At 35.4% G+C, this 25,250-nt stretch overlaps 1 protein-coding gene across 1 annotated transcript; it reads left to right on the plus strand.

The window, feature by feature from the left end:
* The first annotated feature begins 566 nt into the window (after window positions 1-566).
* Window positions 567-8,278, plus strand: LOC111508097 (15-hydroxyprostaglandin dehydrogenase [NAD(+)]). Its single transcript, XM_023163517.2, has 6 exons — window positions 567-904; window positions 1,975-2,098; window positions 5,035-5,141; window positions 5,608-5,770; window positions 6,105-6,255; window positions 6,754-8,278. The coding sequence occupies exons 1-6, from the start codon at window positions 809-811 to the stop codon at window positions 6,881-6,883; spliced, it is 771 nt and encodes a 256-aa protein (XP_023019285.2). The 5' UTR covers window positions 567-808; the 3' UTR covers window positions 6,884-8,278.
* The last annotated feature ends 16,972 nt before the right edge of the window (window positions 8,279-25,250 follow it).

The raw sequence follows: 25,250 nt of genomic DNA on the forward strand, positions 1-25,250 counted from the left end.
AATGATAGGTGAACTATTATTAATAATGAAAATTGTATCAATCAACTCTCCCTTTATTGTAAAAGATTATCAAATGATCATGCCCATTGAAAAATGACATTTATGTGAAGGTATGACATTTGTCAAACCAAAAAAATCCATTAATGTTCAACTTTATTCCGTCAATTTATATGTTCAATCAATTCTTTTTTACTCATTTTTACTGTAAGCATGATTTGTGATATTATTCATTGGCAAAAAAACCCACAACTCAATAAATTATAGGTCCTGAAGAAGTGTCCCATTAGAAGCGAAAGCTTGACAAAGTCAAGCAGAGTTTTGATTTTCGGTTTTGTGACTGAGAGACCCCGTTAATTTATTTTACTGTACATATCTCCATATATATAGTTATTATAGTTATTTTGATATAATCAGAAACGATTATTGAATAAGGAAATTAAAGGGGAGGGAAATTATAGAAGTTTATACAAGTATTAGGCAGTAACTTTTCAGTTTGCTTTTATTACAGTTTAGCAGATTCTCTGTTGACCTTGATTTATTCATTTTCTAGAGTCTAGACTGTTGAAAATCTCAAAAAGGCTAAGAAACGATAACAAACGCCATTTCTAATTACTGATTATGCCGGCAACAGTTTTACTACCACTGCCTCAACAGTTTAAAGAATTTGGGAAAAAGGGCATCATTTCTAAGCCCTTGCCCAATCACGACACGAAACAGGTTTCTTGAGGACCTTATTTTACTTAGGTAGTGAACATTCGGACTTTAGTTGTGCGTCGTCTCAGTGTTTGCAGTTTCTTAATTCATAGTTATGGCGTTTGTAGCAAATAAGGTAGCCCTTGTAACTGGGGGTGCGAGTGGTATTGGATTTGCGATAACGGACCATCTGCTGAAAAATGGAGCAAAGGTGAGCAAGACCAAAAATATTGGGCACAGAATAATTGCACTGAATATTAAACAACTTTTTTCTGTATAGGAAATGCGTAGGTATGCGTCGAATAGTAGTTCAATGCAAAAGTATTAATGAACAGTATTTTCGGATATATTATACAAATTTTTAAATTTTCGTTCATCAGCTTGGGCCTCAAATATTTTTAGTAAAGTAGATATCTTGTTGAATAGTGGTTGAACTTTTGAAGTTTTGAACTTGGTTGGTTAAAGTTTCCCACATTTTTTGTTCTTAGATAAACGAGTAAAATGCCGAAAAGCTTCATTCTCGAAAAAATAGCGAATGTATGAAACAGTAATGATTGAAACACAGATAAAGGAGACAACGTTATTTTTTGAAATCACAGTCATATCAGTAATTCGAGCACTCAATCTGAAAATTTTTCTGAGTTGGAATTTCTCTATGAAATATACCGTGTATTGACGTCTTCAAATTGGACCAATATTGTCAACATATTGTATATTTAACGAGTAATAAATAATTTGTTTGGTACATATTTTTCTGTAATTTTGATCATGAAATGGCCCAATCCTGAAATTTGTTGTTGATAATAATGAATCCCAATCATGTTTTCAACATGGTGTCATCAGATCTAGCGAAATGCTACCTAAACAGCATTATTCATTTTCCGAAAGAGATTTGTAGTACTTAAAACATTTAAAGTGAAAAAATAGTAATAATAATTATCATTGATTTTTTTAAGTCGAGAAAAAGCTAACAATGTCTTGAAATATATTTCCTACAAAAATGTTTGTGGAAAAGATTTGAATTCGACAACAATTTGAGTTGAAATATCAGATTGATAGTATACATATAACTACCTTACATCAGTTCTTATTCGTTTATTGAATGGAAAATAGAAAAAAGTCTCTCAGACAATTTACACAAAATCCTTATTTGTGAAAAAACGATGATGTTCACTAGAAATGAAACAGTTGATTACTCCTGTCTTAGTTTCCAGATTTTGCATTTCTTTTTCGCAAATTTATTTCCTTGTTTTCTAGATTACACAAATTTATATTTTACAGGGAGTTGGAATCGTAGATACTTCTGCACAAAACGGTACGAAAGCCGAAAAAAAATTTCGAGATGAATACGGCGATAAAGTGATATTTATCCAAACTGACGTGACTAAAAAGGATGAACTGAAAGGTATGTTTATGAATAAATATGTCCATCATGATATGTTTGTTCAATAAAAAGCCCTAGTCCATTTTTTGTAAAACGTGTATATTTGACAAGAAGCAAGAACATCCTATATTGACATAAGACAAATGACAGTCTTCTTCTCTATATAATATTTTAACAATGTTGATGAGCTTTACCTTTGAGGTAGAAAATAATATATTACAGTACAGCTTGGCTTGCCTCTAGCTCTAGCTATGCCAGTAGAGAACGGGAATCCCAGTTATTTCTTTCGTGCAGGTGGAAAATGGATAAACAACTTACAACCGATAATTGATAATAACATACCACTACATACATACTCGTAGATTTAATTCATATATTCTCTGTCCATCGAGAACCTTGTTAACACGCTTCACCTGTATGGATGTATGTTTGTTTGTTTGTAAGTCTTCTTTCCCGTTTGAATGCGAGGGATCTGTATTTGACATTATTGCTTGATCTATTCGCGGGCAGATGGCGCTGTACGTAATCACCACGTAATAAAAATAAAAAGTTAAGAGATTTCACGACGTTTCGATTATTAGTATCCACAATCGTCTTTGGGTGATAACTGGACTGATTCCTTCGAGAGATGACTATTTATGGGTCTTTCGAGTGCTTTCACTTATCTCCGCTTTTCATGTTTTCCGCTTCACTGTTTCAGTGAGAGATGACCGTTTGGCGGGAGTTGGCCAATTTTCGCTTGATGATGGGTTTCCATATGTTGCGTATTTCTACGCTGGTTTGGCTGAATACGTTGTTGGACAACATGTATGCGGCTTCCTTGAATTTTCTCCTAAACCAATGTTCCTCTCTGTATAAGATCTCAGCTTGGGACCACTCGATGTTGAGTTGATGGGTCCAAACATGCTCTGCTATTCCTGATTTGCTGGTTTCCCCTCGCTGTGCATGTTTCTTGGGCTCGGCAATGCAAACATTCAATGTTTCACCAATATAGGATTTTCCGCACTCACAGGGTATCCGGTAAATGCAATTCTTGGAATCGCAGTCCGCGTTTGGTGGCCTGGTTTTCGTGAGACTGCTACAGATAGTGTTACCGGATCTGAAGCAGGTTCTGATGTTGTACTTGGGAACCAATTCTGCTTATCCTCTCCGATAATCCTCTGATGTAGGGAAGTGCAAGCAATGGTTATGACGGCTTCTCTTCCTTACTAGGCTCCTGCTGTCTTTTAGCCGAAATCTTTTCTACTATCGCTTTGGAGTAGCCATTCCGTTGAAGATCATTTTTGATGATGTCTAGTTCCTTCTCGAGACCTTCCTTCGTGTTACAGAGCCCGAAAGCACGGTTTAATAGTGTTTTGATGATTCCTCTTTCACTTGATTGATGGTGGTTGGATTCGTGGTTCAGATACTGTTCCGTGAGAGTGGGTTTTCGGTATATAGATGTTTCCCACTTAGTGTCGGTCCTGTTGATGAGTTTCAGGAAGGCGTCTAGTTCAGATTTCCTATGGTTCCATATTATGAAGGTGTCGTCAACATATCTCAACCAGACTCGAGGTTTCTTGTGGGCTTCTTCAATGGTCAGAGTTTCAAACCACTCCATATATATGTATGTTGGCTATGACTGGTGAAATTGGCGATCCCATCGGCAGTCCCTCATCTTGTGTGAAGAATTCGTACTTCAGTTGGAAATAACAGTTTCATACACATCATCCTAGTAATTCCATAATTACTTCTATAGATAGATTCGTTCTCTCTTTCAGGTTCCCGTCTTCGTAATTGTTTAAAGCTTATAAAAAAAATTATTTTTGACTTTTTAGTTCGTTGTTCTTTGAAAGAAGTTTTTTATACTATATTTATTTTTCAGTTTACTGTTCAAAGGCTTTTTCAAAGACAACGAATGACTCACAATGCACCACAAATAATAATTTATCCACTTACCGTACACGATGTTCTCAACACGAGTTCTTCGATGTTAATGAGGTCTCGCCTCACTCCGCCGGCTATTCTACTAATTTTTTCAAAGACAATACATAAGCACTACAGAAAAATTTATATGGCGCTCTGAGAGCGGTATCTGTGCGGCGTCCAAAAAATTCAACAATGTTTCCTATTGCAGCCTACCCTATTTTCCAAAAAACGTCTTATTTGTTAAACGTTTAACTAGAGTGCACGAAAAAAATCTCACATCCGAAAACTATATATCAAATACTGTTTTGGGAATGGAAGTTCATGGTTTTCTACTTCTACCAAAGAAAGGAACAAAGTTTATTCAACTCTTTCATGACATAGAGTCGTAGTTTCATGAATTAATTGAGTGCTTTCTCTTGTAATGTTGTACAGATTTAGTGCTGAAGAGACAATAAGATAAGTGTCTCATTCTGAAACATGGATGCCCACCATTTTTGCATGAACTACACGTCTTTGTATGAAGTTTATTTTGAAATTAAACGTTTAACTAGAGTGCACGAAAAAAATCTCACATCCGAAAACTATATATCAAATACTGTTTTGGGAATGGAAGTTCATGGTTTTCTACTTCTACCAAAGAAAGGAACAAAGTTTATTCAACTCTTTCATGACATAGAGTCGTAGTTTCATGAATTAATTGAGTGCTTTCTCTTGTAATGTTGTACAGATTTAGTGCTGAAGAGACAATAAGATAAGTGTCTCATTCTGAAACATGGATGCCCACCATTTTTGCATGAACTACACGTCTTTGTATGAAGTTTATTTTGAAATTAATTGTTTCCTTTTTCTTTGTGAGGTTCCCACATTTTGCCTTGCATAGAAATGGTAGAAAGTAGGAAATCAAAAACCTTTTCACTTCAAAAATTAATCTCTCTCAAAAATATACCCCTTTTAATTTAATCAAATACTCATAATAATGCCCGTGTTTGAAATAGTTCAATTCTCAGTCGAATATTTAAAAAAATATCTGATTAAACATTTTTTTTCAGCCGCTTTCGAAAAAACCATAGCAAAATTCAAAAATCTGGATATAGTTGTGAATAATGCTGGTATTATGAATGAACCTGACTGGAAGCTGACACTGACTGTGAATTTGGTATGATAATAGAATATATATATGACTCTTATATCTATAATACTTGTATATAAATATCAATACAAGTGTACCATTTGAATAAATTCATGAAACTACGATATTTTTGCTACGCCGTTTCGAAAATCCGACGTAGATCCAAACTTTCCCGATTCAGAATTGTCAACACATTCTACAGTTATTGTAATCATGTTGAACTATGGAAAATTCTTTTTTCAATTTGAAAAATATGTCTATACCTCCCAATTGTTAACTATCGATTTATTGCAAATTATTTTTATCACTGGTGTACTGTCTAATAGTGAATTTCTGTCAGGAAAGTACCGGAATCCATCTTTGAGAGATGTGTGATTGTCAAAATAATTTATGCAGCTGTACAATAGCTTAGGAGTAACACCATAAGGAGTTATTGTCTAAAATGCATGTATGAAAATGTAAATGAATAAATCTGATTGAAAAATGTTTACAGGAAGCCGTCCTCTCCGGCACTTTTATGGCCCTAGACGAATATTTACCAAAATATCGATCTTCTGAAGAAGGGCTGATTGTGAACACTGCTTCAATACTTGGAATAGATTGTATGAGGACTATTCCCACTTATTCTGCTACAAAAAGTGGAGTAATAGCCCTAGGTGAGTTTTGGCTTAGTTTCTTGAGCGAGATATCTAGACTGTTCTTATTCTCATAAACAATAGTAGAATTCAATTAAACTCAACTTAGTTATGCCAAAATTATTTTATTAAAATCGCTAACGCATGTCTTAAGAAATTAAACTAAACTTATGCAGCGTGGATCAAGTCTTTCACATAGTGTTTTTGCTATTAGATCATAGATGGCTCCTATACTCGTTTCTACTTTAAAGAAGCGGGACATTTGTTTTAACTACCCTATTAGATTTTCGTTTGAGAGTGTCAATATTTCGAATAGTGTCAGGATTTGAGTAGTTTATCTCATATGGTTATGCAGGTAGATCGTTGGGACACCAAGAGGATTATGACAAAACACACATCAGGATAATCACTATTTGTCCAGGATACATAGACACACCTTTGGTATCAGCAGCTATAAATAGAGAAGGATATACTAATCACCAGCCAGATCCAGACTCGTTCATATCGTAAGAATGTTACATTTCTCCTGTATGAATATTTTGCCCTGGTTGCAAACATTTGAATCGAGACTATACAGTCACCTAGCAAATAATGCATTTGATTCTGTGCAAGAATTTTTAATCTCCTGATATAAGTCAATAAGATGCTTTTCTTCCATTTTTATAATGTAAATAGCCTAGTTCTCAGGTTTGACTAGTCTGATAAAATTTTATAAGTGTATTGTAATGCAATGCAATTTTTTGGAGTTTTTTATTCCAAATGAAGATATCTATCAATAACTTTGCTATAAAATCGAAATCTCTTTGACTAAAAGTGGGAAGAGTTTTAAAAAACTCAGTATAATGTTAGTGGATGATCTGCCATGTTGTTCTTCAACCATACTTAATATTTTTGGGGTTTTGAAGACAGTCTATTTTTGAAATTTCTTTATTTCACGTTTCTGCTATATGAAATCTGTACTTATTGTTGTTTTTTGTTCGATTCAGACTTACTCATTATTTCAGGCCGGATTTTGTTGGAGAGCAAGTTGTTTGCCTTATGAATGAAGGAAAAACTGGATCGGTGTGGGTGATAGAAGAAATGGAGGCATACGCAGTTAATTTTCCTGATAGGAAAGATATGAAAGTAGTTTAAATCAGTTGAAATTGATTCATTCAAAATGTAATAATATTCTTAGTGCATATAGATTGATAATTCTTCATTCATATAATTGATGTTGAAGTTCATAGTTTCAACTTTTGAGGGTTGCCATTTGAGTCACATTATTTAGGCATTGTTTATATTAACCTAGGGACGGATATTCAAATATTACATATCATACCATGTATCGCATCATATTATATTATATCATATATTAAATCATATACTTATCATATCATATAAATATCATGTCATATCATTTCATACCATTTTGTATCATATACTGTACCAAATCATAACTACACTATATAAGGAATGTAATTTTCATAAATATTTTCATTTTCTGCATTTGACGTGGACAAGTTCACTGATTTTGAATGATAACGTTGATTATCTAAAAATGCAATCACCAAGGATGGACGTTTGAAAGGAATTTTTGGGTAACTCTTACAGAATGATATTAAAATACTATAGCTGATGTAGAATATCTTTTTCTGCTAGGTAACAGATGACACTTTAGTAATTATAATAATAATGTCTTTAATTCCAATGAAAAATAAAAGATACATGATATTTTCTGTATGCTACTCAGAAATCCCAAAGGGGAGTTCACCCGAGGGTGGTCTACCACTCAAACTTTACTATTTTCAATATCATAATATAACTTAAAAACTAACTTAACTGATCCCAAAACATAAATCTACATCACAAAGTTTTTGGCATTTGTTGGGTCACTTGAATATTCATCAAACAACAAAATAGAGAAGAGTAATATGAAAGATAACGAGAAATGAATATACTTGTCAAACACAGGTTGGAAAAAAAGGGATATACGACAACTTCAATTTGGAAGTCATAACATCTCTACTTTGATAGAGTTGACGTAAGATAACATACGACCTACGACAAAATGAATTTATATGTTTGTGAAATCTCAGATCAGCATCTAACCACAACCCCAAATTCTTGCTTTCTGTAATTATTTATAGTAAGTCTTGTCCAAGTTTGATTTCAGATCAGCATGTAGCCACAACCCCAAGTTCTTGCTTTCTGTAATTTTTTGTAGTAAGTCTTGTCCAAGTTTGATTTCAATTCTTCCTTCAATTTCCACCTTTTGTGTTTCGGGCCAAGAAGTATCAGCTGAGATTTAAAAAAAGTTAATTTCAGGTTGTGGGCTATAGATAGATCCAGTAACTTTTGTAGATCGCTGTTAATTTTTTCCATTGTCACCTGCCAGTTACTTGGAGGAAATCGTTAATACAACTGAGTGTCATCTGCATAATGATAAACTATGCAATGATCAATTATTTTATGGAAGTCAGATATATATATAGAGAGAACAGAATGGAGTCCGGATAGAGCTCTGAGGTACTCCATAGTCAACAAGTAAAGCACTGAGGTAGCTTTTCAATAGATCTACAGTCCCTTCACTAAATCCGAAAAATTACATTTTCCTACACAGAATATTGTGGTCTAATATATCGAATGCTTTACTGTAGTCCAAGAGAACCATGACAGTTACTTCATTATTATCATTTGCTTTGAATAAATCTTGGGTGATGTTGACAAGAGCGACAAAGAACTTGCAGAAAACTTTTAAGTTCTTTTAAGTTAATTTTTGTTTTTCAGATTTATATTGTGAACGTCTGTCCTGAATTTCAGTTTACGATATAAATTAAGCAGATTTCTGTATGATATAATTCAATGAAATAACAGATTGAATGAAATTGGAAGCTATCTTTGATGGTAAACCAGTTCAGTTCCGTATGCTTGTGGGATACATGTTCACACTTTCTTATTTCATAAATAAAACGACTACAAGAGTTTTGAACACGTTGGTCACTTGACTTTGAAAGTTGTATTGCTTTCTAAGAACCGTCTTCAAATCTAATCTGATATTGAACTTTTGCCTATGTAACGCAAAATCTGGACACCACTTTATGATTTGTTTGACAGACATTGGTCCTGAATACATAAGACATACCTATTTATTCTTCCTCCCCCTCGACACATTTCAGATGCATTCAAACCTAATTTCAATCATTTCAATCAACCAAATTTTGTACTTCACCAACTTTGTACTCTGGGTTATTTTCTCCGTGGACTTTAAAGAGGATTTATGACACATGACAATTAATTTTCTCGAATAATTGGCATCCCCAGTCCCGTTTGGAACTTCATCTCATTCAATTTCTAGCATATTATTCACCCCAACAAGAATTTATATCCTACATCGTGCAGCGTGAGAAAGCGGAGGAATCTCATTTGCGGTCAATCCAAATACCAAACTGGGGAAACTGCCTAACTTTGTCATTCAAAGTTACCCTTTTCAAATCCGGATTGATAGTAATCGAATTGCTTTATGAAGCCCAACTTTAATAGGCAGATAGACCAACCTCGGATCAGAATGGAGAAAATTGTGTCCAAAAATGGATTTTGGTGTTATGAATCATGAAGGAACGGTATATCACGACAGTTGCAATTGAGATTATCGTGTTATAGGAGATAATAATAATGATAATAATAACAAGAGTTAACAGCAGTGAAGAACTCTCTCCCCGGCAAGTATCAGCACAAACTTCGAAAGATCTGGTCATCGGAACTGTCGGGGGAGAACAAAGTTGCTGCAACAAATATGCTTGCCGTTCCAATCTTACTCTACTCGTTTGGAGCAGTGAAGTGGACTTGGGAGGAGCTGTATCAACTCGACGTAAAGAGCCGAAAAATGATGCATCTCTATAGGAGTTTGCATCTCAAATCGTCCGTTCCACGGTTGTACTTCCCCCGACAACAGGGAGGCCGTGGACTTTTGAGTTTAGAGTGTCTACATGACAGAATTGTTCTGGATACAGCCTGTAAAGTCGTCAGGAGTTCGGATCCCCTTCTCTGCATGGTTCGTGACCATGAGAGAGCGGGAATTGGAGCATTTCTCTTGAGGGCAGCTGCCCGAGCAGGTGATGAACTGGGTTTAGTTTTCGACACTGAGCGAGGTGACCATAACTCTGTCACCGAGTTGGAACCTGTTCAGCAAAAAGCTCAGATGAAAGCCGCAGAGATCACCTCACTTCTGCGGAAACACAAGGATAAGTCTAGGCATGGGGTCTTCTTCAATAACATTGGAGACCTTGGCTTATCAAAGCCCCCGACTTTTGCTTTCCTCAGGTCGAGTGGGCTAAAGTCGGAAACTGAGGGGTTCATCATGGCTTGCCAGGATGGTGTCTTCAACACCTTAGTCTACCGCAGTCGCGTGACAGGTATAGGGGTTCCTGCCGTGAGGCGCCCGAGACCCTAATGCATTTGCTATCAGCATGTCCAGCACATGTGGTATCGACCTATATCTATAGATATAACGCGGCCCTTAGAGTGCTATATTACCATTTACTGCACTCTTACGGCATTGATGAGACACCGGTGTTGCCCTACGCTCCGGGGGATATTGAATCCGTTGTGTGAAACGAGAAGTGCCGAATTTATTGGAACACTTCGTTACCTACCCTCAGGCTCATACAAGCTAATAAGCCTACGATATTTGTCGTAGAGTTTTCAGCTCCTGGCGAGACGAATATCGTCCGAAAAGAGGAGGAAAAACGGATAAAATATCGAGAATTTCTCTTCGAACTCCACAGAATATCCAGAACACTCGTCAAGATGGTTGTTCTGATTATTGGAGTTCTTGGTGGAATGATGCCCTTCCTACTTTCGAATCTCAAAATAATATCGGCTTGCCGCACTAAGGCAGAAATCTTAGCCGGACAGATGCAGAAGGCTGTCATTCTAGGCTCACTGCGCACATGATTCGCCTAGAATCAAAAGGCACATGATTCTCGGACCCAATAATGGTCTTTGGTTGATAATGCTGGTGCGCCCTCCCAAATGTATCGGGGCTTCGGGAGATGAGGCCTGACCAGCGCAAACTTTTATTCACCAAGGTGAAAAAAGAAAGTACACAAAGGAAAATATAATGGTTTTTTGTAAAATCCCGGAGCGGAATTCAGGAGACAAGCGTGTGCAACACGCCGAATTCTGCTCCTTCATTCAACTCCTATATAAAACTCAAAGTATTCATGAAACATTTAATGTACAAAAATTACAGTGCCTATGTAGTCAGAGAGAGTAAAAGATAAAAAATTAAAGGAATAAAAGAGGGGTAATTCATAGTGCTTACAGCATGATAACAGCATGTGGAAATTAGACCACTCAGTTGAGGAAATTGTAGAAACTTCAATCATAACATTCGACGACGATTAAATGGATTTATCTGGTACTAACACACCATAATTTTCCCTCATATTTAATATCTTCTTGAAAAGTCAAACGTATCTATTATTACAGGGGTTCCAAATTTGAATGTTAAAACAATGTTAACCGTATATGAATAAATAAACAAATTTATTAATCATAACTAGTATTTTTGAATATATTCCCGGATGCACGTCACTGCAGGTAATGCAACAACCTATAAGGTCATGGAATTATTTGTTTGTAACTTTTTTTAGCATTACTAAACTTTTTTTGGGCACTCTGTTAACGTTTTGGGTTCATATGAGCATTTATTACTCTTTACATTTACTTTCCTTCAATTCAAAAGGGTAACCATCTACAGTTCTAGTTATAATAACACGCTGTTATTCAAAAGTTAGGCATAATTGTATTTATAATTACTGTATGGGCAAATGAATAAATTATTTCTGCCAGATCGAATTCTTTCATCGTCCATCTTTCATTCATCTCTAACGAGCATTAAATCACATACTTTGTGATGCACTGTTTATTTATTTATTTCATACACTATTCTACAGGATAAACCCAATTATAGAATAGGGAGTAACAGTGTCATTTACAAATATGTACTCACATAATATAATTTGTGAATCTATATAGAAAAAAATAAAAACAGAACTGTCAGTTTGCTAAGAAATGTCTTTTGGTTTGTATAATCTGGCAGTTCAATATATTTAGGACATGACTAACAGAATTAGAGGTATCGCACATTGTATAAATTGGAGATTTTTTCATTATATTTGTACGCGGAGTGTTGAGATAAAATGTGACATTATTCCTAGATGAGCGTCTAGGAACCCAAAAATTCAACATATAAAACAGTTAAGAGCAGGTGATGATATTGTTTATGACCTTGAATGAAAAAAGAAATGAATAATATTTACGCCTTATCTCGATACTACAAAAATTGTGAGTTTCAAGCAATTCATAACAGGGTATTCCTATAGTAGAATATGTGCCTTCAAGTTTGAAAGACATATTTACATGAACCTGATAGTAAGGACTCCACGACAGATGCACATTCCAGCCTAGATCGAACAAAAGTGAAATAAAGTAATTTCAATGTTGAAGCTTTTTCGAAGTCTTTTGTATTTCTTACTAAGAATCTATACATGCGATAAGCTGCTGTTAGAGTAGTGTCAATATGTTTATTGGAAGAGAGGGATGAATCAAAAGTAACACCCAGATTAGTGAGTGTGTCAGGACGCTTCAGAACTTGATTGTTTATGACGTAGTTGTATAAATTCAAGTTTGTTTTCAGTGAGTAAGACACTACATTACATTTGGATATGTTGAGAGATTATTCTTCCGACACCATGTAGCAACCCTATTTAAATTCGGGGCGAGACGTTCGCAATCATTAGAACATGTTATATTGTGAGAGTTTCAAGTCATCTTCGTATAAACGAAAATTGACATCGATCTCAGCTCCAATATCATTAATGAACATATTGAACAGTGGGGGGTCTTAGATTTGATCCGTGTGGTACACCAGATGTGGCTATATATTCGATAGACTTGATGTTATTGAGTTGGACGTACTGCTCACGGTTGTAAAAATACGATTTGAAGAGGGTAATTAATTCATTGGATAACCCAAAAGCTGAAAGCTTGTTGAGCAGGATACTATCGTCAAGTATGTCGAACGCTTTAGAAAAATCAGTGTAGATGACATCAGTCTGAGACTGACAATCTCTCTGCAATACATTGGGTGATTGTTACAAGATTGGTGGTGGTTGAACGTCTTTTCATGAAACCGTGTTGATTGGGGCTAATAATGTTGCTGACATGACAATAGATTGTCTTTTCAAGAATCATCTCAAACACTTTACAAAAGTTGCATATGATAGAGATTGGTCTGTAATTTTTTATCTCCTTTTTATCTCCTCTTTTGAAAATTGGGCAGACTTTCGACATTTTCCATATTGATGGTACAGTTGATGTTTCCAGGCATATATTAATTAGAGTTGGAACCTGTTGGGAACCTTTGGTGTAGTAATGAATATTAATGGAGTTTTTCCCAACACCAAATCGTTATTTTCAACACCTCCACAGGAAAATATATAAGTTTGATCTTCCGCTTAAAAATGATCACTCGATGATTGAAACACGTGTCTAGGTGTTGAGAATAATGGTTTGGTGTTGGCGTAAAACTCCAGTAATATTCATTAGATCACATGGTAATGAAATCGATGATAGATATGCACGATTTGCATCAAACATCGACTGGGAGACGTCCTGATAAATTATTCAGGTCATTCCCCAGTTCTCGTAAACGGCCTATTGTTTCCAGAATGTATGCCAAAAGACTAAATCAAATTAAACTTCTGAAGGACCTTGTCTTGTTTACGAAGCTTTTGTTTCGGCTTTCATTACACCCAATCTAGTATCCTTTCAGGATGTCGTTTTAGCGTGACTCAACATCTGATGGAAGATGCAATCTTTTGCAGGAATCGTCTCTGTCTAGTCATTTGATTATTCCGATAATTCCAATTCCATTCAGTATTCTTGTGGGGGGACTACACTAATATTTCTTAGAATCAATAGCCTTTACACTTTTCAAAAAACAGAAGATAAAATCAATATCATTCATCGGTTCTATTATAATATTATTCAATGGTTCTCAAGAAGTAACGCCGAAATTTTTTCATTTCAAAAGAGAATCGAAGTTTCAGAAATGACTGTGACATCAGAGCCATTAAGTCTCATCCCCTATTTCAAACTACGTTGGTAAATATATATGATTTTTATAAGGCAGAAAAAAGTATATGAAACGTATTTGTCAATCGTTTTTGGGTTATTTTTGAGAAAAAGGACAAAATGCTCTTTTCACTTCAAATTTCACAATTTGAGCAACTAAAACCGGTGAAACTCCTTTAATCTAAAGCCACTCTCGAAGAAACCATTGTATGGTTAGTTATGGATTTTCATCAAGTATCGACCAATTTTATCATATATCTTCCACAAGCTGTTACTCTCTCCGCCAACATACACTATAAACCCACCATTCATTTTTGTTTCTTTACAAGCCACATTTCAACTGACGCCCTATACATCAACCATTCCTTTTGTTTATTCAATAGCCACATTCCAACTGAGAGCCACATTTCAACTGTGACACTATAAATCCGCTATTCAGTTGTTTCTTCCAAAGACATATCTTAACTGAGACACTATGAACTCGCTATTCATTTTGTTTCTTCAAAAGCCACATTTTAACCGTGACACTATAAACTCATAATTCATTATGTTTCTTCAAAAGCCACATTCTAACTGAGACACTATAAACCCACCATTTATTTTGTTTCTGCAAAAGCCACATTTCAACCGAGAAAATATACCTAATACCAACATGCATTTTGTTTCTTGAAAAGCTACTTTTCAACTGAGAAAATATATCAAATCCCAATATTCACTTTGTTTTTTGAAAAGCCACATTTGAACTGAGACACGATGAAACCACCATTCATATTGTTTTTTCAAAAGCCACATTTAAACTGAGACACTATGAACCTGCCATTCATTTTGTCTCTTTAAAAGCCACATTTCAACTGAGACACTATAAACCTACAATCCATTTTGTTTCTTTCAAAGCCACATCTTAACTAAGGCACTAGAAACCCACCATCCATTTTGTGTATTAAAAAGTCACATTCAAACTAATACATTATGAACTTACTATCCATTTTGTTTTTTTAAAATCTACATTTCGACTAAGAAACTGTAAACCCACCATCAATTTAGTTTCGTCAAAAGCCACATTTGAACTAAGTATTTAATTTTTGAATTATTTGCGAAAAACTATGTGGAAATGTGGACTTTCATGAAACATTTCATCGGTCAAAAGTTGTCTAGAATTCGTTAATCTTTCCATTTTCAGATTTATTACCAAGGATAAATTCTCCGGGGATCGCATTATATAACAATGATCAGCACAAACAAGAATACCTGATCGGAGCTTGTAACAAATCTGCTTTGTGTTGGATGTAGATAACTCAACTGTAGAAGTTTGTTAATAGGGAAAGGAGCTCATCCAACTTCTCTTACAAAGTTGTTATCTTTATTCTCGACTGCTAATCTTGAAGAATACAAGGAATTATGTTGTATTACGGTGTTTCGAAGTGCAGTTGACACATACTCTTCACTTTTACGAGACATACTCGACATCTAAGTATGTATTAAAATGAAAGTGGTAATTTATACAGGACGTTTTTTAAGCTGATCTCATTATTGCTATCTTGAAATATTCGACAAAAACTGGAATTGTCGAGTTTCATATTTTGACTCTACCGCCTCCATTTCGGATGATATGAAAAAAGGCAGAAAAGCTCTCAATACTGTTTTATATTTGTTATAATATGATATGAACCAATTTGCAATGCGACGTTTCGTTCATTAGATTTCATTATCAACTTAATTTTTTTAAATACGGACCTCTAGTTATTTCCATCGATTTTTGTAACCACTATGTATTACAGACAGTGTAAACACCCCTGAGGAAGTTATTGTAGAGCGAAACACTCGTGGCGGCTTTGCCAACTGATCAGTGTTATTGTTGTTTTTGTTTTATTGATTTTCATCAAGTTACGGGTCAGAGTAATCGTAAAATAAATTTCATCTAAAAATTTTACTGTTATGAGTCATAGAAAAAGTATAGTATTCTGCTTAAGAAAAACGGCAATCACTCTCTAGCATTACTGATGACGACAAAATTCATTCTCAGGAGTGGTGGCCATATCAAATGCAAGACAAATCGTAATATGATATTTTTCAAAGACAGAGAAATATCTGGGTAGTTCTAACGGCTCTTGCAACAGGGACTTCCCAACTTTGATAGTTGATAATGGCTATCTCGTTGAAGTTACATCTGTCAAATTAGTTGTCATTTATTCAGTCTGTTTTGCCAAATCACCATGGACATATATATCATAAAATAACACGTACAAATGATGAAATTGTTTCCCCAAAATGGGTGTTTTCTTCGGGCAACGTACCGCGCGCCTTAATCGTGAGGACTGTTCGCAATGTGGTAGATGAATTTGTGTCCATTGGTTCAGTAAATGAAACCAACACTTGTACGTCGACGAAATGCAAAATCTGCCGAAAATGTCGCCGCTGTCTGTGAGAGCGTGCAGGAGAATCTAAAGCATCGACTACGACGTGTGTTCGCTCTGGAACAGTTGGCGACTGACCCTAATTTCCATCAAAAAATCATTTGTAAATGACGATGAAAATATAATAACAGAGGTAAAAGTCCAGTGAATTTTATTGAATATTTCCACTTGTGAAGCACGATTGGGAAATGAACTACTTTCCCATCTCCACTCTTCATTTTCACTAATATTTTCTCGGCATAATATATTTTTTTCTCCATGTTCCAAATCGTGAAACTATTTTAGTAACTGTCTCAACAGTTTGAAATTCAATTTCATCTTCCCGATTTAATTTTCTTCAAGTTCAACAAATTCTTTGCAAATACCTTTGATCATCGATTTCTGCTGCAATGCGGAGAATTTCAGCGATATATATTTAGCTACTAGCTCGAAGGAATGGAAGACACAAAAAATTGGTAATTTCATCCCCAACTTTGACTAGATTGGCGTTCGTATTACGATATTAATTCACTTCAGTCTGAAGTATCTCAAAAATTTCAACGGTTTTCATATAAACTTCATGGGTATTCGTTTTCATTCAATGAGAAATACACCGATATAAGCTGACAGTGAAGGATTTTAGAAGCCTAATAAAACGTGATACCCACTTTCGAATTAACCATGAGTAGGTAGGTAATGAGTTTTCCATATTGAAGGAGCTGAGCTGATATTGTGGAGCCTTTATTAAAATTGGTAACTACAATTTTCAATATTCCATATACGAGATGAGAGAGTTAGGTATAATTTCAAAGCTGAAAGTAATGAATACCCCACCGCAAAGCTAAAACACCTCGAATTATTGTATTAGCAAAACATTTTTACTTTAATGTTTATGCTTTGCTATGTAAGCAGGCAACTTCTGCATTGCTTCTCTTGAAACCTGGATCCGTTATTCACTGTTCATGGACTGCGAAACAATACGTAAATTTCGTTAATAATTTTCCCTTTGCCTTTTTTGAACATACGAAATATTTCGACTTTTTATTTAACGGTGTATAGAGTGGGCCAAATTGGACATTTAAAAAAAACTCCTGTTTTCAAACTGGATAGGTCAAATTTCATGACAAACTCACTGATGAAAACCACACATCGATATCTATCATGTTTTTCGAAAATGTGTAAGCAATTTGCATCTCAAGAGGTAACCAGAGAGAAGACAACCTTTCAGAAACAATTTCGCAAGATGGCGACACAACCTAATTGATAATGGTCAATTTGAGAAGAGAAGGCTGAAATAATATGAATCAATGAGGGATAAGGAGTTGGAGCTGTTGAAAATGATCCCAGGATTTTGAAAAAACGCAAATTCAAGCCAGCATACAGGACCAGAAGAGGACAAGACCAGGAGATTTTAAACGCCGTATGACTTTTTGCCAGTGGTTGCTGGAAAGTTGTAACCAAGTGCTTTATTTTTCGTTGAATTGTAATTGAACAAACGAAGCTTATATGAGCAGAGCTTTCGTTTTCAACCACCATAATCCTTAAACATGGGCAAGAGAAAAGCCTTATTCTTTGTAGGGTAGAGAAATCAAGGAAGATTTGGATTTTGATAGCAAACCAAGGACTCAACCGCCAGCCAGGTTGCCGGACCTAACGCCTATGGCAGTGATGCAAAGTTTTGATTCTCTCACTCCTATTGAACTAATTTATTTGTCAAAAAATGGGCAGAAGAGATGTCGCCTATGTGTAGGAGAAGCTGGTAGACATTTCGAACACCTTCTCTGAAGGAATACATTTTATTGTTTGTTCTTCATTATTATTATTTCATTCATTAGTACTGAATATAGTATGGATTATCAGTTTTATTGAAATTATGCGTTTTAATTAACGATTTGAAAAGCTTTCTCAACATTTGATAGCAACTACTGAACAATTTTTTTGTTATATCGCCGCGTCGTTCAGAGCCTACTGGTTTAAAGCAAAATATTATTAATAATAATAATAATATGATTTTTTTTAGAACATTCAATTATGGTGCAGGAAACGTCAAATACAGGTTTATTTATAACAACAGTATGCGGAATAAAATATAACGGTCCGATCAATTAAAAACTGTTTGAGATTCATTTTGGATTTTTTGATATCGGCGAAATTTTTTTAGAGTAAAGTAGGTAAAGAACTGAAAAGTCTTGCTCCGGCCAAAAAGGGAGCTTTTCATAGGTTGAAGTCCTATATTGTGTGCTAAATTTTTGGAAATGTGATTTTTAGCTCTATTGAAATATGCAGGACTATACAGGGTGTCTCTTTAAAAAAATAGGTTTCCATCAATATCTATTGATACCTCATTTGGAACAATAAGTTCTTAACACCATTGAATTCAACGTGAAAAAGTGATTTGGAAAAGTTCCCATAGACAAAAGATATTTTTGACAGGAAAAAAGTTATAACAACTTTTCGAAAATGCACATTTTCGAAAAACATGTTGTAACTCATAAGCGATAATATATGATATACGGTTTTCACCATTGAGTTAGTTATAAAATTTGACCCTCAAAACGCCATATGTTTACGTCTATCTAAAGTAAATTCAAATCCAAGATAGAGTGGATGTAAACATTGACATGCCCTACGCACGTGATCCCAAGAATTGGCCAAGGTCGTATTCAGAACCAACATCTTGTTGATCGCAAATGCTATATCATACTTAGGAAAACTTTTTTATAATAACGAGTGAAATGCACAAGTTTTGCAGTTTGACGGGAAAAATGCAGCTAATATGTGTATATAATATTTATCAAAATTATTCAACTGGATGAATTTGTCTCTTCATCATCATTGTCATCCTCACCAATCTGAATTATCAGTGGCTCGATTTGTGCCTCTATTATGTTATCAAGCTTCCACATCTTTGTCACGACCTCCGATATCACATGCCGAACACACTTCTCCCATTTCTCCGCTGTGACTCTTTTCAAAGCCTCATCAAAAAGTACTTCGAGGTCTGCAAATTTGAACGTGGTGTTATGCTGAGCTACAAAATTCTTCACATCCACCCACATTACCTCGATGAGATTAAGCTCGGAGTGGTATGGAGGCAGGCGAAGGACAATTTTGTTTTGGCCCGCTGCCATCTCATCGACTATATATATTTTTGGTATTCAAGCTTGAGCTCCTTGATAATTTTTAGTAGCTGTACTCTTATCATTGAGTCTTCAAAGCTAATATTCTTTGATCGCAGCCAATTTTGGATTTCAACCATCTTTGAAGACGTTGTCGGAATCTTCTCGAACCGTCGCGAATGATAAGGTGTATTGTCCATTACAATCACAGCATTATCCTCCAGATTGGCTTCCCCATCTGGAGGATAATGGATAATGGTTCTCCATTATCCACTGTAGCGGAGGATTATGGAAAACCACTGTTCGAAAGATTCACCGTTCATTTCTTCGTGCTAATCTCCACTTTTCTTCGACTCGAAACACCACAGCCCTTCAGCAACAAACCCATTCTCATTGCCGATGTGACAAATAATAAGCCGTTTTCCTTTACCTGAAATTATGAAGAGGTATGTAAGTAAATAAAACAAATACGAGGGTTACTTTTCATATATCGAGATTGAGGCAGGTCTTGACATAAATATAAGTTTACCTGATGGATTTGTTAATCCGGTGGATAGTCCATCTAGAAAGGCCCCCCCTAGATGAGGTCACAGTTTCATCGACGACCCATACTTTAGGGGTAGTATGACCAGCATTAACCCAGGTTTCATCCATATAATTAATTGTTCTCTGTTGTTCCCTATAATATTTGATTTTGGTCAAATACTCTCTCTTCCATAACACAATTTCCTCTCTATTCAATAATAAACTATTGCGCCCTCGTTTTTTCCATACAAAATCCAAATATTCCAATACTTTATGGAATGTTGACCGCTTAAAACTTGGCAATAAAACATCTTCATTTATTTCTGTGACTAATTTTTCTATCGTGGGTATTTCATTTCTGAAAAAGTACTCATGCACTTTCCTCCTGATTGCATGTTTATCATCATCATCTATTGATTTTATAATGGTTTGACGATTCTGATTTGTATTCGATTTGGAAAATGTATGATTTTGTTTATATTCCCGTAAAACATTGTAAATCGAAGTGCAACACACTCCAATTTTATCAGAAACCTTCGATACGACTTCGACGACAGTCGATGTCTCAATTTCTTTCATCTCTTCCTTGAACACATTTAAAATCTCTTCTTTCATCTCAACACTCAAATGTCTTTTTTTGGATCGTTTCCTGACTGGACTCTTGGAAAACAATTTTAAATAATATACTATAACGCACGCCACACAAACACGCAAACGACTGATTACAACCCTGTGCTGGTACCGAACTCGTACCAAGAACGCGAATTCACCAATGAACGCTGCCCTTTCCATCTGACACTGGGCGATCACGTGAACATCTCGCTTCGGTTTTGTTTTGTTTTTCTCCATCTTGGATTTGGCTAGACTTTAGTTTGAAAATAGAAGTTTCGCTTCAACAGTGTCCAGTTTGGCCCTGTGCTCAGATACATTTTTGAGCTCATTGTAAACATGCTGTTTTGTATTCAAATTATAGATTCAAATCTTTCTGAAAATGAAGAGCCATTGTTTATTTTATAAGGTTACCAACGGGTCACTGCCCGTTTTCAGTGACTTATTGAAATTTATGAAAAACACATGACGGTCAACTAAAAAAACTTGAAAGTTTACTCTTTTCCAATCCTGTTAATCCTAGGACACCAACGTATTAATAAGATTAAAGAAGTACGTATTTACATAATCGCTGCCACTGACAGTCTTTTTGCAGCCTTCAGAAATCGTATTTCTACATAATCAGGTTATAAATTATCCAATTTTCTTCACAAACGCGTTCTATTTCCCAAGGTACACTCAATCTGAGTTCATCAAAGACCAGATTTGATTGAAATTTGTACATTGCAGTTTTCGGAATTCTCTGTAGTAGTACACAGGAAGTTTATGGAGTGTTTTGGATTGATATCGGGGATACGCTAGAATTTTAAGGTTTATCAAAAGAACATATCTTTGTCAGTATAGATAATACCCTTCAAAAAACCTTCAAGGTATTCTACTCAACAGAATCTTGATACGTTAAGAAGAGTACTTCGATCACGCAACTGAAGATGACTGCTGCAGTTGCACTTGAAACGTTTGCAGATTGTAACCAAAAAAGACCACGGCGAAACCCGATAACCAACCAAAAGAATACCTCAGTTGCCTTAAGAATTTTATGCCTATTATAATTGGCCTTCACACCGCACAATTGAAATTAATGTCTTAGGACTCGACTGAGAAATAAATGCAAGCTACCTGATAAACCGATGCGTTACATGATGAAGAAAGGTTGCAATTGTGTTGGTGCTGGGAATATCGACATGGAAAAAACAATTCACTATGAAAAACTTGAGCTTCAAGTGTCTCGTAAGAAAAAACAACGATAAAAATAAAAACAACAATAAAAATTGATTGGCGCTCCGGGGCGACTTCATTGATTCCAGTGGCGCATTTGCTTTTTCAACTGCGGGAAAACCAGGAAAAACCTGCAGCACCACATCATCTGAAAATTTTGATCTGCCAATGTCCTCTCTCTGATAAAAGAAAATGTAGGGTGTCTCCAGAGGCTCCAATATGTCAAACTTTTATTCGTATTCAATGTGATGAGGAACCATATCAGGATAGAAATCGAATTTATGAACACCCTGTAAGTGACTCTATCTTGATGAACGTATATCTCAAATGGTTTTATACTTATTCAATGGCTGATGAATACGAGTCGATACTTTGTTGGTTGATTAACAGACCTTCTTGAAACAGAATTTTCTAACTTTCGATAATAAAGTTGGGAAGAATGAACTTTACTTCCTTTCAGAACATTTTTTCTTTTCATCGCCTTGAATCCCAGCTGCTATTTTTCCACAAAGCTTTCGCTGTCATAGTATATCCCAATGAAACATTTCGCGGTTCATTGTTCTCATCAGCGGGATTGAAAATTGGGGTCGAATTTGATTGATTCTTTGTTGGATTTATGGCGGAAGGAATAGATATCTATCTATAAAAATTTAGAGCGATTTTTTTCCATTATAGTACGGTGGTAATAAGTAGACTGTTCAAAAAATTAACTGTATGTTTGAATTTCGCGGAAAACGTACATTCATAATTTTTTGGTAATAAACAACACCGTTATCAAGCCTAAGCCACCGTATTTACCAGATTTGAGAGGAGAGGTTTCAGAAGACTTTCATATGGGAAAGGCAGAAAAGTATGAGGCATGATTTGAAATAAACTAGAAAAATTCATTGGAACTGGGAGATACTTCATGGAAATCAATATCAAAACTAACTAATGAAATTCAATTTCCATTTTCACTGTGAACGGTTTACAAAACTACGATACGTGTTTCGTCATACAACAGCATTTTCAAGCAGAATCAAATCCTGTTTGAGGAAGCTATAGGTGACACGGTTTTTTCACAGTGAATCAAAATGGAATTCCATTAGTAAGTTTCGATACTGAAAAAATTTATTATCGAGATTGTCTTGTTATATCGGATAGGTAGATATTTCGGAATATTGCAGTTTTTGACCTTCAAATGACTTTTTGCTTAGAATTGTGTATTTTTCTGGTTGACTTTCAAAATTAGACTCACAAGTCTGCCATTTTTGCCTAATTTTATTGTTTTTACGGAAAATATTTCATTTGAGAAAAATATGTTTTGAAAAAAATCTGTTTTCCCGTTCACCAGCTGTCGCACCCCTACGAATGACAACCCTCAGAAGTCAAAACTTGAGGGAGATAGGCATTGACGAGGTCTTACCTTTCAACGTGTGATTCCTAACACAAGTTGGATGATAGCAAGTGAAAATCGATTGTTCAGACTAGGGCTTGAATCAACGACCAACACGGCAGTCAATTCAACAGAGTGAACAAAGCACCCACGTCGAACCGCCTGGCTACCGACCGAACAGCCACCTCAACAATATTTCTATAATTTTCAACAACTTTTCCAGCATCAATTGATGTGTCTCAAGTTACTCTAACTCATATTGGACTCACTAATCTGCCCTTTTTGTCCAGATATTTTATTTTTTTGTCTGAAAATATTTGTTTTGAGAAACATTTCAACAATATTTCTATAATTTTCAATAGATTTTTCACCATCAATTGATGTGTCTCAAGTTACTCCAACTCATATATCCCTCAGTCAAAACTGGTTATGCTTCAGTTGCCTAGTATAAAGAAACTGTATGCACCATGACTACTAATCAAGTTCTATATCAGAACTCACAGACCCGTTAAATGAGATTTTTTTTATCTTGGCTTTGCAATATTGCACTCAATAACTTTAGGGAATGCGTGTGTGTTCATTATCAAACTGGAATGCGAATTCTTTTCATTTTTTGTTGCCTGCCAGAAAATCCATTTAAGTTGAACGCCTTCGCTATATACAGTGTATAACAACGAAAACTCAACAGAGCCGTTTTTGAATATAAAAAGTAAGATTTTTAAAAAAAGCTCGGACACGTCGATTTTTAATTAAAGGGAGACACCTTTCAGACTAATCAGATTTTTTGTAGAACGCACCCCCTCGGAGGGGTGCGTCCGACGACTCTTATTTAGATGGGGAAAGTAGGTGAGTGGCACCTTATTTCAAAGGTCTTTCGAATACCTTTACATCTTTGTTGAAAGAAAATTTTTGTAACGATCAGTTTTCGAGATAATTTGAAGATTTAAAGGTATTTTTATTGAGTTCAACTCTTTTTAAAATAAATCAAATTGTTTTAAGGTACAATTTACGTTCAGAACTTTCGTAAAAAATTAATTTTTGCTTTTTATGACAACCTGCTAATACGTGTCCATTTTAGGTATATTGAGTGGTACCTCCTTATGAAGGTTGCCTTTTGACGTGGATATTTTATGCTTCTGATAAAAATGTGAATCATACTAAAAACTTACCTACGCAACGAATACAACCTGCTGATTTCCTTGAATGCTGATGACACAGAAACGTTTAAAAAACTGTTTTAGGGTTAATAAATCCCAATAATTCTTTTTGAAGCACACACAAAAAATGTAACACCTAATAAGGGTAACTCACATAGGAAATGTTCAAAATGTGCGCCATTTTGCTCTATGCAACAATAAAGATTTTGTTCGAATTTTGCTCTTACATTATTCAACATCTCAGGAGTTATAGCACGGCCTTCATCAATATTTCTACGACGTAATTCATCCAAATTGGCTGGCTGTGTAGCATAAATTTTAGACTTTAAATATCCACACAAAAAGTAGTCCAGTGGTGTTAAATCTGGTGATAGTGCTGGCCATTCAATTGGACCTCTTCTGCCAATCCATTGTTCTTTAAAATGATTATTCAAAAAATTTCGAACCTGCTGGGCATAATGGGGTGGTGCACAGTCTTGTTGAAAATGGATAAATTCATCTTGACTTCTTGGATCCTGTTCAATTATATTTCAACTATACGAGGTTGTATTGCCTCTTCAAGAAGTTGTAAATAAGAATCACCGGTTAAATTTCCATCAATGAAAAATGGACCTATAATATGATTGCCTAATATTCCGGTCCAGACATTCAACTTTTGGGGATGTTGGGTATGTATTTCTGCGTATTGTCTTGGGTTTTCATCCGACCAATAACGGCAATTGTGACGGTTCACGCAACCATTTAAATAAAATGAGCTTTCGTCCGAAAACCAGATGTTATAAAGCAGCTCGGGATTTTGCATTAATCTCTCACTCATCCCTCACAAAACTACTGTCTTCGGTCAAAATCATGCTCATTGAGTTCATGAACAAGTTTGATTTTGTAAGGATGGAATTTGTGGTTTTTAAGGATTCTCCATGCGCTCATATGGCTTATTCCGGCCATTGCTGATAAACCTTTGGTACTTAACCTGGGATTGGCGATGAC

Source organism: Leptinotarsa decemlineata, unplaced genomic scaffold, assembly GCF_025532065.1.
Source record: "Leptinotarsa decemlineata unplaced genomic scaffold, Ldec_3_MD MMD2_tig00026330_RagTag_RagTag, whole genome shotgun sequence".
Classification (NCBI taxonomy): Eukaryota; Metazoa; Arthropoda; class Insecta; order Coleoptera; family Chrysomelidae; genus Leptinotarsa; species Leptinotarsa decemlineata.

Bases quoted from the DNA above. Each gene is read 5' to 3' on its own strand.
- LOC111508097 (XM_023163517.2), top strand. From the start codon at position 809: ATGGCGTTTGTAGCAAATAAGGTAGCCCTTGTAACTGGGGGTGCGAGT. The intron at 905-1,974 runs GTGAGCAAGACC...TATATTTTACAG, and splicing joins TGCTGAAAAATGGAGCAAAG to GGAGTTGGAATCGTAGATAC. The intron at 2,099-5,034 runs GTATGTTTATGA...ATTTTTTTTCAG, and splicing joins TAAAAAGGATGAACTGAAAG to CCGCTTTCGAAAAAACCATA.